General features: G+C 38.3%; 2 protein-coding genes across 3 annotated transcripts; both read right to left on the reverse strand.

Annotated features, from left to right (window-relative positions):
• Window positions 1–828: 828 nt before the first annotated feature.
• On the reverse strand, window positions 829–6,229 carry tax1bp3 (Tax1 (human T-cell leukemia virus type I) binding protein 3). The gene is made up of 4 exons (XM_055019859.1): window positions 5,999–6,229; window positions 3,875–3,994; window positions 2,079–2,156; window positions 829–1,916 (listed from the first exon to the last, which is right to left on the reverse strand). The coding sequence occupies exons 1-4, from the start codon at window positions 6,035–6,037 to the stop codon at window positions 1,674–1,676; spliced, it is 480 nt and encodes a 159-aa protein (XP_054875834.1). The 5' UTR covers window positions 6,038–6,229; the 3' UTR covers window positions 829–1,673.
• A 1,314-nt stretch (window positions 6,230–7,543) lies between these two features.
• Window positions 7,544–12,272, reverse strand: hsh2d (hematopoietic SH2 domain containing). Of its 2 annotated transcripts, none has more exons than XM_055020591.1 (6): window positions 12,230–12,272; window positions 11,763–11,891; window positions 10,326–10,415; window positions 10,084–10,249; window positions 9,658–9,918; window positions 7,544–8,949 (listed from the first exon to the last, which is right to left on the reverse strand). In XM_055020591.1, the coding sequence occupies exons 2-6, from the start codon at window positions 11,885–11,887 to the stop codon at window positions 8,500–8,502; spliced, it is 1,092 nt and encodes a 363-aa protein (XP_054876566.1). In that variant the 5' UTR covers window positions 11,888–11,891; window positions 12,230–12,272; the 3' UTR covers window positions 7,544–8,499. The 2 variants fall into 2 exon arrangements, with proteins under 2 accessions (XP_054876566.1, XP_054876572.1); XM_055020597.1 differs by lacking the exon at window positions 12,230–12,272 and adding an exon at window positions 11,983–12,037.
• Between the last annotated feature and the right edge of the window lie 1,514 nt (window positions 12,273–13,786).

The following is a 13,786-nucleotide window of genomic DNA, read 5'->3' on the forward strand; positions in this document are numbered from 1 at the left end:
TTCTGAGCTTTGTCTCAGATGTTTGTGCAACCATGTTATTGTCTCTAAACAGTATGAAGGGCAGAGAAGTGGAATGAAGCATGCTTCCCCATCCCTGAAGTGCTCACACACACACACACACGCACACTCACACGATGATGGATCGCTCATCAATTATTTCTCAAAGACAGGATTTAGGCTCAGCATCGCCCCAACTCTGACCCAAGATTTGGCAGCTGTTACTTTGACTATAAACATTATGTAGCAGAATTAATTCTGACCACAGAAAACAAACACCACTGATCAGATTTTCAATAATTACCAATTGAACCCGAGTCAAAATAACAGGCATTCGATTAAGTCCTACTTGGGATTTGGTATAGATTTCCAATATTTAGGAGATGAAAGTGCAAAAAAGCTCTGTACATCAAAAAGCCACAGGATAAACAGAAAGGTCAGAGCATAGGTCGTTCTGCTTTGAAATGTCAGCAGATTATTCAGACCTGGGCCCCTAAAAATACTGGAAAATATTCATCATGTTAGATTTATGTGTTGACAGTATTCTACACATGGAAAAAATACACCAGGATTGTTCAATGTCATGAGTCGTAGTCTGGAGGAAAAAAAAACACTGAGGAGAAATGTCGTCTTATTTACCTTGCTAATCCCTCAAAAAAAGTTATCTTCTTCACAGACATTAGAAATAAACATCTGCAATAGCTCAATATAGCAAATTGGTGTATAAAGTAAGAAAAGCAAAGCAAAAAAACAGTTTGAATCGGATTCAAATCAGTCAAACTGGAAGGTTTAGAGTGGATACTTTAAAGACTTCAAGCTTGTACTCAAATGTAATTATTTCAAATAAGTTTTTATTACATAAAATCAAACATGCCAGTGAAAAAGACATGCATACCTGTTTTTTATTTATTTTTCTTTATCAAAATCAAAATTAAAAAAAAGACATTGTCACTCAGGCATAAATGATTAGTGAATAGAAGCCATAATTTATGGTTTAATGCAAAACTAAATTAGAACAATTAATTAGATCGACTCAAAGCAAGAAAATGACCAGTAAATAACAATAAACCATGATACTAACACAGCATATTCCATCAGAAGGAAAAAAAATTTTGGTGTGCATTTTGGTTTGAACTTTGGCGTTTGGTTTGAACAAAAAATATTCTGGTAGCAGAATATTGGTTAGAAGAAAGCTGCTAGTTAAGTGTGATCAATATGATTTAGTTACAGTACCCGGTATCTGAATGCTAACAAGATTAATTTAACAAATATTGGCTAAATGAAGAAATCATTTTGTTCAACACTCACTAACACAATCAACATTTCTGCTTTCCAAGCCTTTGTATTTGTTCTGCCAGTGGTGAAAAGTTACAAAAGGTAAACCTGGTATTAGATTCGTGTGCTGTAATGTAAAGCTCTAACTCGCCTCACTGTTCAGGTGATTTCATTTCTTACTGAGCTACAATAAGTACAAAAAAATTATAATAAAAATTTGTGTTAGTATTTGATGGGAGACTGAACTACAATTTTCCTGATCCCAAAGGGATGAATAAAGTTTCTATCCATCTATCTAAAGAAACAGGTCTTAAAGGGAAAGCTGATAGGTTCATAGCAATTGTGATTACACTCGAGCCTCAGATGACTCAATAAGTCACCAAACGTTAAATGGATGGACTTTAATGTGTTTGTTTTCTTTGCATTGATGTAGCTTTACAGGCCACAGGGCAGCTGCATTTGGAGATGTCTGTCGCGTTTATACAACAACTCGGTCCTTTGCTGGGATGACTCCCCTTTGAATGTTTAACCGCTTCTTCCAGGGACTTCCTGGTTATCAGGAGCCTCACCACGTCTTCCCTCTTCTTGGTCAGTTTTTTACGAGCCTGGTCGTGAGTCACCATGGTCATATCCCAGCCGTTCACCTGCCAGGAAGGAGGATAGTCTTTTCAAGGTTCAGTCCAGGATAAGCAATAAAACTTGCAGCTTTTGTTGTATTTTTTACAGCTCCCTACTCGCACTTTAAAGTGCCAAACAGCGCCATCTTGTGGCTTTCGCATCCAATGACGAGAGTTGTTACTACCCACCTGCATGATTTTGTCTCCTATCCGCAAATCTGCGACTTCTGCTGGTCCTCCTGGAGTTATCCTGGTCACATAGATTCCCTGCAGACCACACACTTCTATTACACACATTGCTAAATACAGATAATATTTTCTCTTCTATTTGTGTATTAAGGTTTTTGAGTATTTACTCAAATGCTGTAGTGCATCTTGAATACTGAAGTAACTGGAGTAGCTCATGTCATATTGACTCTTGCTTTACTTTCAGTTCACAATCTAAGATTAAGCAGTCGCTCTTCTAAAATAACAAAGATTATTATACAGAGATTATTGCGATAATTAAGCTTTTTCTGACATAGCATTAATGTACACTCCGACTTCACTGTGTACTTCTGGGCAGCTAGCTGAAAGACAAATTTAATTATTTGGAAATATTTCCAGTTGCACAAAAACATGGAGCGTGCATTGAAATCACTACATTTATCCGTCAATAATGCCTGATGTTTTATTATCTGTTAATCACAATAAACATATCATCTAAATCAGAATCTTTTTAATCTTCCAGCCAAAATCAGTTAAAAAGGTGCAATGATAACAGAAACACAAACAAAAATACAATAAATTCATTTTATCTTTTCTTCTTCTTCTCTTTGTAGCACAAACATACTTCTACCATAATTATGCATGTTAATTTGTTGGGTTCTAGAAAAGGATCTCTTGTTGTTGTTGTTGACTCGCAACATGGAAACTGATTCCAGGAAGCACTATTTTAGTTTCCTAAAATAAGGAATAAACATCTTTTCAGTTTTGAGTGAAAACATATTGATCATGATGTACATGTTTGATTAGAAGTTTTGTTTGATAAATCTGAGATATTTTTACTTAAGGTTTTTATGATGTGATGCATGCATTGAAATTACTACATTTACCATACAGCGGACTGTACTGCTTAATTATTATTTTAAAAAATATGTGTTTCAAGTTAAGACAAGGGAATTTTTAATTTTTTTATTTTTACATGTTGGTGCTGCAAACATCTTTGGAAAATCCTAATTCCATCTCACTTCTCCTGTTTGTGTTTTTATCATCTGAGAGTTTATTTCACTAGGGACAGGGAAGCTGGTCAGAGACGATGAGAGGATGTTGGAGCTAATAATCTAAAACACACGGTCAGACCTACAATTTCAATTCAAATATATTCATGTGTTAAAATGGTCTAATCAAAGTCCAGACCTAGGCCTAATTGAGAATCTGTGGCAAGACTCGAAAAATGATGTGTGAATGTGACAATAAACAAATGTTTCAGATTCCAGAGGTGAGCAGATGATAAAGACTAAAAGACTCGTAGCTGTAATGGTTGTTTTTTTTGTTGTTGTTGTTTTTTGGTTTAGAAAGCACTGGAGGTACAGACACTTTATCTTAAAATACAGACAGAAACCTCCAAGAGCCCCAGCCGATTGAGAGTTAAAGTTATCATTCATCTGTAATATGATAAGTGGAAACACATGACTTGTTCTCAAACACTTCCACAGAGTTTATGCAATAATCAGACAGTACATGAGTCTCCATAAACCTAGAGTATGTCTTTCTGTTACTCACATATTTGGGTCTGGCTTGTTCTCACATGAGGCCACGAACAATGTGTTCAGGCCTGTACTTTTCTTACAGCTCACCGGTATATGCCGAGTTAAATAACAATTTATTGCCTTTCCTATTCCTCTGCAGCATAAAAGAATATGCATCTTAGTTTAACTCAAAGTGAAAGAGCTATTAGAAGAAACAGACAGAAGATATGAGTGCTTAGATGTTTGTTTTCTGACCTTATCCGATTTGTCCTCAGAGAAGGGGTTCTGCCCCGGGTCCTGGTCGATACCGCCTCCGATGCTGAAGCCCAGAATCAGGTTGTCTCCTTGGCGCAGCTTCTGGATTTCAATTCTTTGCTGTTAGAAAACAACCAAACAAAATCAGATATTAAGCAAAAACATTCAGTATAAGCCATTGACTTGCTGGAATCTGTTCTCCACCTTTGAAATCTTTACGAGTGATCTGGCATTGTTGCACAACTGTGTCATTACTGGGCTGTTCACACATGAGGCTAGCATAAGTCAGCACAAATTGCAGCTGTGCCAGTTTTTTTTTTTTCCTGCCGCTACAAAGAAATGTTTGTGCAAAATAAAACTTGATGCTAATTAAATCATTCAATATTCCTACATCATCAGGGAGCATCTTCACAACATAAGAGTTGATTTTGAGACATTTTCTGCCAACTCAAGCCAAAAAAAGATGGAAGATGGATTAATAAGTTCCCTGTAGAGTGACAATCAGCTGCAGACGGATGGATGGCTCCAACACTAAGGCCGCCTGTGTGTGGGGTGACGAATAGCCGCCGAGTCTCTCTAATACAATGAAGTCTAGAGATGACTTCACTGACGCTGTCGATCAGCCAATGAGTCAGAATTTTCAGATGAAAAGTTTCTCCTTTTTAGAGCCTTGCAACCATGGGCAACAACAGCAAATAGAAGAAAACATGCAGTTGCAGAAAGAAAGACAGATGTGTGTTGCAGCTTATAAATTGGAAATGGTGACCAGAAGACACCAGCGCACCAAAACAACTAGAACTGTGGGGAAAAAAAAAAAGCTGGACAACAATGAAAGTTTATAATGCCACCATGCACTATGAGCAGGACGGTAACGGGAAGAAAAGCTTCAAAACTAACTATAATTAGAAGCCACCTTCTTGAGAGCTGGTTGGTTGTTCAGCAAGCAAGACTAAAACATTTAGAGTTTTCTAAACTCTTCTGGGTCTCTAGCTGGAACTGGTCAGATGAACCTCGGATCAAACCTGTCAGAAAACTAACAAAAAACAGATTACTGCTTGATTGTTGAGCAGGAACAATTAACAGAGTAATAATCACGCACCAGACTAGAAAAGGACCAAAAATATCAAGCTTATTAAAAAAAGAAAAGAGGTGAGCTTAGGAAAAGATGAACAGGAATTTGCTAAAAAAAAAAAAAAAAAAAAAGACATTTGAATTGGAAAGGGAAGAAAAATGAATTATTCAGTAATAATGATAATTTTTTTTTTTTTTTAAACTCTATCGGCTTTGACAAAACAACCAAATCTATATTATTGTCATATAAATATCAGAGGCTGGGACTGCCTCGTGGTCTTGCAGCAATAGGTTGTTGGTTCGAGTCTCACATGTTCTTCTCGTCCAATAACTGCTGGAAAAGGCACCAGCCCCCAAAAACCCTGCAGGGGAAAGCGGGTGAAAACAATGGATCCATGGATATCACATAATAATTCAGGGCTTTTTTTGTTCTACAAAGAAAAAAGCTAAACACGTGTTAGAATAAGACCAAGATTGTACATTTTATTTTTATTTTAACCAATTCTCGAGTCATTTCATCACTTTAATGTTAGGAAAAAATGGGAAATAAAAGTAAGTCCGTAAATTAAACACAGAGGGAACCAGTGCAGTGAGTAGTTCATGCCGATCTTCCTAGTTTGCGATGCAGTCGGAATAAACCCAGAAATGTAAAAACAAGGGATTTAAAATCAATAAAAATAAAAAAAATACAGTTTTGTTGCGTTCACGGACCAGGAGGAACTCGCACACCTAGCGGGTGACGCCCCTGTCAGGACATTTTCACACTGTGTGAAAATAACAACTGTACAGAAATACAACTAAAAATCGACTAACATCTTAGATAACTAGAATTGTGTGGCTGAATGTAAATGAGTGAACTAATATTTAAACTGAAACAAATGTTTCCATTTCCACCAAACAAAGAAAACACTAACACGGTGAACGAGAAGGTCACTTCGCGCTTATGTTTAAACATTTCCACCGAGTTTAATTACCGAGTTACCGGCAGTGTTGGCCGAGAAGACGAACAATAGCGACCAGTTCAATGAAACACAGTCGCTCTCCTAAACTTACCACGACTGCAGTCACTGGTTGACCAGGAACAAACGACATCTTTCAGCTGTGATTTAACAAAAATAAAAAATAAATTAAATTAATTCTTTTTTTAAAAGAAACGAGCCGCCGAGGAATGTTTAACAAAAGCTTTGGTAAAAGTGTTCAAAATGTGTTTTGAGTGAATAATCAACTTCCACACGAGTTACTGCTGGGCTGATCCCGAGCTGAAAAACAGCGTCTTCCCAGATGACGTAATCTCGCCTCCCAGCGAACTCGGATGTGCGTGTTTCATTCACCCGGACAGCCAGGGAGGGGCGGTGTTAAACGGCTGCCCGCTGCCCTTTTACCTCCAGACATTCCTTGCCGCGTCAGAGAGAGAGGAATGATGAATGTCCTTAAACGGACAGAAGGGCTGAGCCTCTAAAAACAAAACCATACTCCTTCAGTCGTCAAAGTTCTGCTTTTGACTATAATATGAAGTAATCCTATTATCCAGTTATAGTGTATTATTGTTAATATAATAATTATTATTGCTCAATGAATTAACAAAAAGTCAGAATAACTCCCTGTGGATCACATGCTATGAAACTGTTTTCAAAATCACATAATCTGTGTCTTTATTTAACTTTTAATAAGAACATGTACATGTCATACAGACACTAATAACTGTATAACTTTCCTTACTATAAAAAAAGAAAAAAACTCTTCCCCAGAGATGGTCAAAGAATTTATGCAGGACTTGTGCCCCAGTTCCAGCTGTCAATCTCTCCTCCCAACATTAACAGTTTATGTATGTTTTCAATTATCAAATATGATATGTTTTATTATGAGGAGCAATGACATTTGGGAAGGGACTAGCATCCATCATCTTGGATGTTGCTGCATAACCCTTGTATCTTCATCGTTTTGCACTATTGTACTTGCTTCCATGTTTGCATGGTGTTCATGCGCACACATCTATTTGTGTTTGTATCTTAGAGTGCACAGATGCATACCCTAACGGTAAACTGTGTGCGTAATCACATGGGAGCTGAACACCTCCCCACAGTAAGCCTTTTATATATCCAGGCCTACTGTGAAGTTGCTAATATAATTACAGTGTTTTGTGTGTGTGTGTGGTGTGTGTGTGTGTGTGTGTGGTGTGTGTGTGTGTGCGTGTGTGTGTGTGTGTGTGTGTGTGTGTGTGTGTGTGTGTGTGTGTGTGTGTGTGTGTGTGTGTGTGTGTGTGTGTGTGTGTAAAATTCTCAAATTCTAAAAATAGTCAATCTGCCCAGTAAAATATTGTATAATGAAATTTTGTCAAAAACATATTCTATGATAAGCCTCTATTCTTGTAAATCCATCTTTAAATTTAGCTGGTTCTGTTCTTCCGAGCTTGATGATGTATGTAGAACATGTGCTTCCTATTAAACAGGAATGCAGTGCTCTGATCTGTCTTGAAAAATTTAATCTACAAGATCTACAACTCTGGCAGGGACAAAACACCAGAGCGTGTGCTGAAAGGCTCTTTGTGTTTAAAAATTAATCACCTACTACACAGGATTTGCAAATACTGCAATGTGCATCTCTTAAAGTGCTTTATTTGAGTCATTTAATGATATTACATCCATATTCAAAAGTATAAATGTGACATAACATGTTTTGCATCCATTAAAGTCTGCATTGAATATACATTAGAAAGTTACAGGGGTACATATTATACATTATACATTTTTCATTGAAAACTGTTTGCAACAACTGTTTTAACTCACTTTATATGACCAGTATTCATTTTCTCTCTTTCAATTGCACCTTTTTGATAACAGATGTTGTCAAATGCATCACCCATTTGTCTGCTGTAGCACTCAGTAACATTTTTTTCTTAAGTTTTCTTTGCAGGGATCTGTTACTTCATTGAAGTGTAAAACATTTATGGAAAGTTAATGCCTAACGGATAAAAACTGCAGCAGGCTACCTGTATTTACATGTATTGCTTTGTTGTCACAAAAAATAATTCCAACAATGTAACAATGAATCTGACCCTGTCTGAACGGAACAAAAATAATCTTTTAAAAGCCAAATTAGATCTGGATTAATCTGGATCGACAATATGTCACAGTTTCTACTTTGCCTCAGGGTAGTTGCTCATTTTTTTTCACAGGTTTTGTCAAATTAAAAACTGAAAACATTAAGCAGGTTTAACATCTCGATCAAGATGAACAAACAGGCTAATTTATTATTTTTTAAGGTTGACCTAAAAGTTATATATGCACTTAGCACAATGCCAGACAAATGAGCTTGCTTTGAGCTCAAAGGATGAATATGTTGAGCAGTTTTAAGTCCTCATGAAATATACAAGAACACCGGTCCTATCTGACCTGTCAACTGAACCCGCATTTTATTCATTCCCTTTCTACACATCACAAATTTGTCGTCAAGATTTCTTGATCCGGTGATTTCTCCTTGCTATCTACTGATGGGCTTGCAGTGTAATTCACAACACAGTCAATAGCGGGAGCTGTAAAATGAATGCCAGTATCTCAGTAGCCTGGAGCAAAAGGTGGAGGTGATCTGTACTCCTGAGGTAGCATTTGATTGTTTAGTCTCACATCTGTGTGGTGCTGAGGGGGACCACGAAATGTGAGCTCTCCTGTGATTTCCTGGTATTCGTTTTCCATGACTGCGCTGCTGTTATTTGGCCCGTCAGTAATCTCTGCATAGACGTTTTCCTGTGGGTTGCTCATCTTCTTCTGGAATTTCTTCTTGATGCTCTTTAGGTTCACAGCGACTAATGGCATCAGATTCTGTGACTTCACTGGCTGGTTGTTGGTGAAGAGTTTTCTCTCGGTGGCTGTCGGCGTAGAGGAGCTGTCAGACACCAAGGTTGTTGTTGTGCCGCAGACAAGGTTTTGCTTTTGGACAACATGATTCCTCAAAGGGACCTCAGGAGGCTGGATCCATGGAGAGCTTTTCCTCATATTTGGTGCTGGCTGCAGGTCAGAAACATAAAACACAGGGCACATGGATTTAGATTTGAAAATCTCATTTATGTCTCTAAAACATGGAGTGCAATAAGGTGGAGATCAATATCTGAGGTTCAAGGTAGAAAAACAGTCAAAATCACTTCATTGCATCTGCGAAAAATGCAATAGTGGATAATCAGTGGGCCACGAACTGTGGTGTTTGGTTGTTTTAATTTTTGAGAGGAACAGAAGCATGAAGGTGCGCATTAATCTCCTACATCTAACTCAGCATGCATGTTTTGTGAAGCCAGAGTCCTTGCATGCAAGGTGAGAACATAAAAACATCCCAAAGAAAAGCCCCAGCTGGAAGTCAAACCCAAGTTGAGGCAGTAATGTTAATAACCTCAGCACCCTGCAGCTCAAAACTGCTTTTTGCAGACATATCTGGCTTTGTAACTAATGTTGAAATGCTGGGTTATTTGTGAAAAGACTTGTCCATTACATTGTCTGGAATCAAAACTCAGACTAATTTCAACTGTGCTAAATCTGTGCTGGCTTGTACAATATGTGACACATCCTCAGCAAAGTAAGAAAGAAAAATCTGTGAAAAAAGAAAGATATTAAAAAGTAAGAAATGTGAATCAAAAATGTATACATAAACATTCTTCTTGAAGCAACAAAACTGTTTTCATCCAGGCAGTTTGACCGCAAAACAGTCTTTTCTTGTCACATTACCGAAGCAGGAAGAGGAGAGGTGAAGTGTTGGAAATCTTCCTCCAAACTAGGGTAGAGTCTGTTTGGTTGGCTGTTTGGGAGAAAGAGTGCAGAGTTCCTCAGGTTGTTGGGACGATAAGGAAGGGCGGGTGGGAGCTCGTCCGCTTGTTGTGGTTGACTCGGGTTGGGCTGCCGGAGGTTACTGGGTAGCACACTGGTGGAGTAACTTCGGGGTCTTTGGGAGAACAGTAGTTCTGCATAGTCTATAGAGTTAGCTGATGACTAAAATGAGATGAGACACATCAGGCACTGATTCACTTCTGGACTTAATTCAACTTGCACACAATTGTTTGCCATTTTTTTATTAAGATGTTTTGCAGTATTCATCAAAACCGTATCAATTTTGAGGATGCAAATCCGTATCAGAAGAGACATTTATGTTCTTACCTGTCCACAAGCAACAGTTAGCACCTGATTGAAAGGCAGGATGGGATTCCGGCGATGAAAGTCCACCAGGTCCTGCAGACTCCTGTGAGTCCTGTTCTCGCCTATTATGATGTACTGGCCGTCCTCCAGGACATCAATCATGAAATGTCTGCAGTGTTCGTCTTCACTGAGGTAGGCCCACACAACAGAGTGATGACTTTGACCTCTTACTCAAACGGCACAACAAAGCTGTGAACACTCACCGATATGAGAGGGTGTAGCCAACTCTGCTCTCGCTGACTCTGATGAGGAAGTAGCCAGGCGGCTTCAATGTGAGCCGTTCTTCAGCTGTCCTACACAAATCAGTAGAAACAAAGGCCTCTTTCACACATGCGCTTTCAGCTGGAAATGCGCCACTAAGGCATTTTCAATTCTTTAGTAGCCACAGAAAAAATATCTCACACAATAAAATATTCTCTCGTTCACAAATTATGGGAAATAAACTGTCCAGAATAATAACTGAATACAGAAAGACTGTATTTGTTTTGTTTTGCTTCGAGAAAAGATTTCTTTGAGAATTGTACGTATCCCAAAGTTGTTGTCAATACAGTCATTAACTTAACCCATCGTCTATCGTTTAAATTGGATATGGGCAAATCTGTTGAGTGTGAAAGATTAATAATTTATAGCACAAGTAAAGGTCAGGTCTGAGTAAAACTGCAGCAAAGCTGTAGCAAAGAGAACTATTGTTTTTTAAATAGATCAAGCAACAGATGTTCTTCTTTCAATTTGCAAACAATCACAGTTCACTTTTATGCTGCACGTACTATAGGGCCGCTGAACAATGAAAGGAACTACTGAGAAATAAAACGAATGACAGAAATGTTGCTGTGCAGTTCTGCATCTTTCTCTTGCTGATTCTGTTGATTTCTGCTTTGTCTGAAACTATAAATACCAATACCAGTGGGAGTCACGTCTGCAGATGCAGTTATAGGAAGAAGTAGATGTACACAACGTACTGACTGAAAGCCAGATGCACATTATGACTTTCTAGTAAAAATCAATTTGCTTTTCAGCTGGTGATTACCTGCACAGTTGCAGCAGGAGGAAACGTCTGCTGGCGGAAATGTTTTGTCACGTCACATCCAACAACTTCAATGCATTTTAATGCAATTTTATATGTTGTTTTCTTATCTTTTGTTCCGCTAAAGGATTGTTCTGTATTTCACTCCATTCCTTTTTCCTTCTGAAGAAAACCACCCCCTACCATAATGCTGCCACCACCATGTTTCACTGTGAGGATGGTATGGTAGTTTTAAAGTGGCACTATGTGAATAAATATTAGCATCTATACAGGGCCACGCTCACCATTTATTTCCTTTTCAGTACTTGGAGAAGATTCAAAGCTTGAAGTTTTAAGCAAAAGTTTTATTAATTGGTCTCTTTGCATCTTCTGTTTTTTAGCTTTCTTTAAAAGTTGTATGTTTTGTATTTGACTGTTTTCAAGAAACTCATTAAAGCAACTTTAAAATAGCTTGCATTAGTCAGCTATTTTGAGCTTGCTAAAACAATCACTGCATCTTGTGACACTGACATCATTCCTGTGTCTGATTTGTAAAAGCCCAGCTCTCTCCTGTGCATTCCTGCTGCCGCAGTGGCAGATGGCAGATGACAGATGGTGATAGACTTTGAAAGCTTACTTCCTCGTAATGGTCCCATGAAACCAATCTGGAACCGAGCCGTTCCCGAACACAGACCGCAGCTGGGACTCTGTGAACCAGGTAAAAGGATCCTTTTGACCCTGGGTCGGCTGACTCCACTCCATCGTCCTGACAGAATAAACACATCATCTAGTTTACTTCTTTCACTGACTCCTTACATTAGATATTTGTTCACAGTGTTCATTAAACCACTCATTACCCTTCTCAGTATTCGTCGTTCCTTTTTTAGGAAGTGTTTTCATGAAATGCACTGAGGACCTTTTTCCTCCATAAGACTTTTCTCAAAAGCAAACTTTAATTTCTAACTATTTTCCATTCAAACCAAAGAAAACAAGCTGCTTTCAAAGAGTAAAATAGAACTCTGCGATAGTTGACGACAATGAAGATTCACGGCAGCTCTTTTTGCTGCGTAAATCTAAGCTCAGAGCAACACAAATGTGACTCACCTTCTCTGATAGCTTCAGGGTGAAATGACGCTGCAGAACTCAGTCACCTGTCAACACCTGCGTGGGGGCGGAGGCAAAGTCTTCCCGTGACAGCAGCACATTCACTCAAACATATTTGGAAGACTGCATTTGCAAAATATTTGCAAATGTGTCCTTTCTTCTTCTTTTTTTTTTTTTTTTACATTTTTGTTGTGGTACAACAGATCGACTGATATTCTGAATAATATGGAAGTAGAGGAAAAATTCTAAATGTTTTCAATGTGTTGAGTCCATGAATATTTTCCTCTGCTGAGTCAATACTTTTAGAATTAGGATTTGCTACACATATTTTGGGAGGAGTCGTGTTTGTATCAGTTTTCTCACATATACAATGTGATGCTTTGAATAAAAGCTGAAGTTTGGTCTTTTTTGAAGGAAGAGTGTCTGTGAACATCAATTTATGAAATCTTACCGTTGTCCTGCTGGAAGACGAATCTCTGTCAAAATCTCCAGGGTTTTGCAGCTTTCAACAGGTTTTCTTCTTCCATTCATCTCTCCTATGACCTTTGACCAGTCTGCAGAAAAGCAACCCAACAGCAGGATGGATACTTGCACCACTTTGCTTCACAGTTTTTGAGGCTGATATTTGATATCAGTTTTCCACACACCATTTTGTTTGTTGGGCAAAAGTTCAAGTTTGGGCTCATCTTACTAGAGCACCTTGCAATGGATGTTGCTCCGTTCCATATGCGGCTTATATCTTATCGCAAATGGGATTTCATTTGTCTTTCTTCCACAACAGTTTTCTTCTTGTTGTTCTTCCCTGAAGGCCAGATTTGTGACGTGCATAACTTGCTGCCCCCTTATCAAATTTCCCCTCTAGAACCATAGATCACTGCTGGCCCTCCCAAGGCACCACAAGCCTCTTGGCTGCTTTTCTGATTAATGCTCTCCTTGCATCGCCTCTCAGTTTAAGAGGGCTGCAGATGTACCATCTTCTTTCAGTTTCAGTATAATAGATTTAATAGTACTTTGTGAGATGCTCAAAGTTTAAGAAACTGTTGCATGACTTCACACTGCTGTTAAACAACTTTATCCCTGACCCGTCTGCTGTGTTACTTGGTATAAATGATGTCTTGTTTTCCGAGTGTAATGTCCTCCAACCCCCAATCCTTTCACTGTACAACAGTATTATTATTATTATTGAGTTTGACTTACACTCAGGCTGACTCTATCCAACAATTTATTGATGCCATAAGGCAGCTGATTATAGTGAATTTTATTTATGGGCATCAGAGCAAAGGGGCTGACTATAAGTACATGCCACAACTTTGAGAACTTTACTCATATAATGTAAAAATCCAAATTGGTATCCAAATCCAAAATCCAAATTCAGTTCCACAATTATGAACTGCCCACACATCTCTAGAGCATCCAGTGATGTTTTAATGCCACACATTGTTTTGAAAAAGTTCAAAGTGGGTGTAAATACTTTTACAGTGCACCTTTTGTATCCAGATGTCTGATGCTTGGTCTATCAGAGGGTTAAATCACCTCGAAATGGGATTTCTATTTCTG

Source organism: Poeciliopsis prolifica, unplaced genomic scaffold (genome assembly GCF_027474105.1).
Source record: "Poeciliopsis prolifica strain line A6 unplaced genomic scaffold, Auburn_PproV2 SCAFFOLD002, whole genome shotgun sequence".
NCBI classification, from domain to species: domain Eukaryota; kingdom Metazoa; phylum Chordata; class Actinopteri; order Cyprinodontiformes; family Poeciliidae; genus Poeciliopsis; species Poeciliopsis prolifica.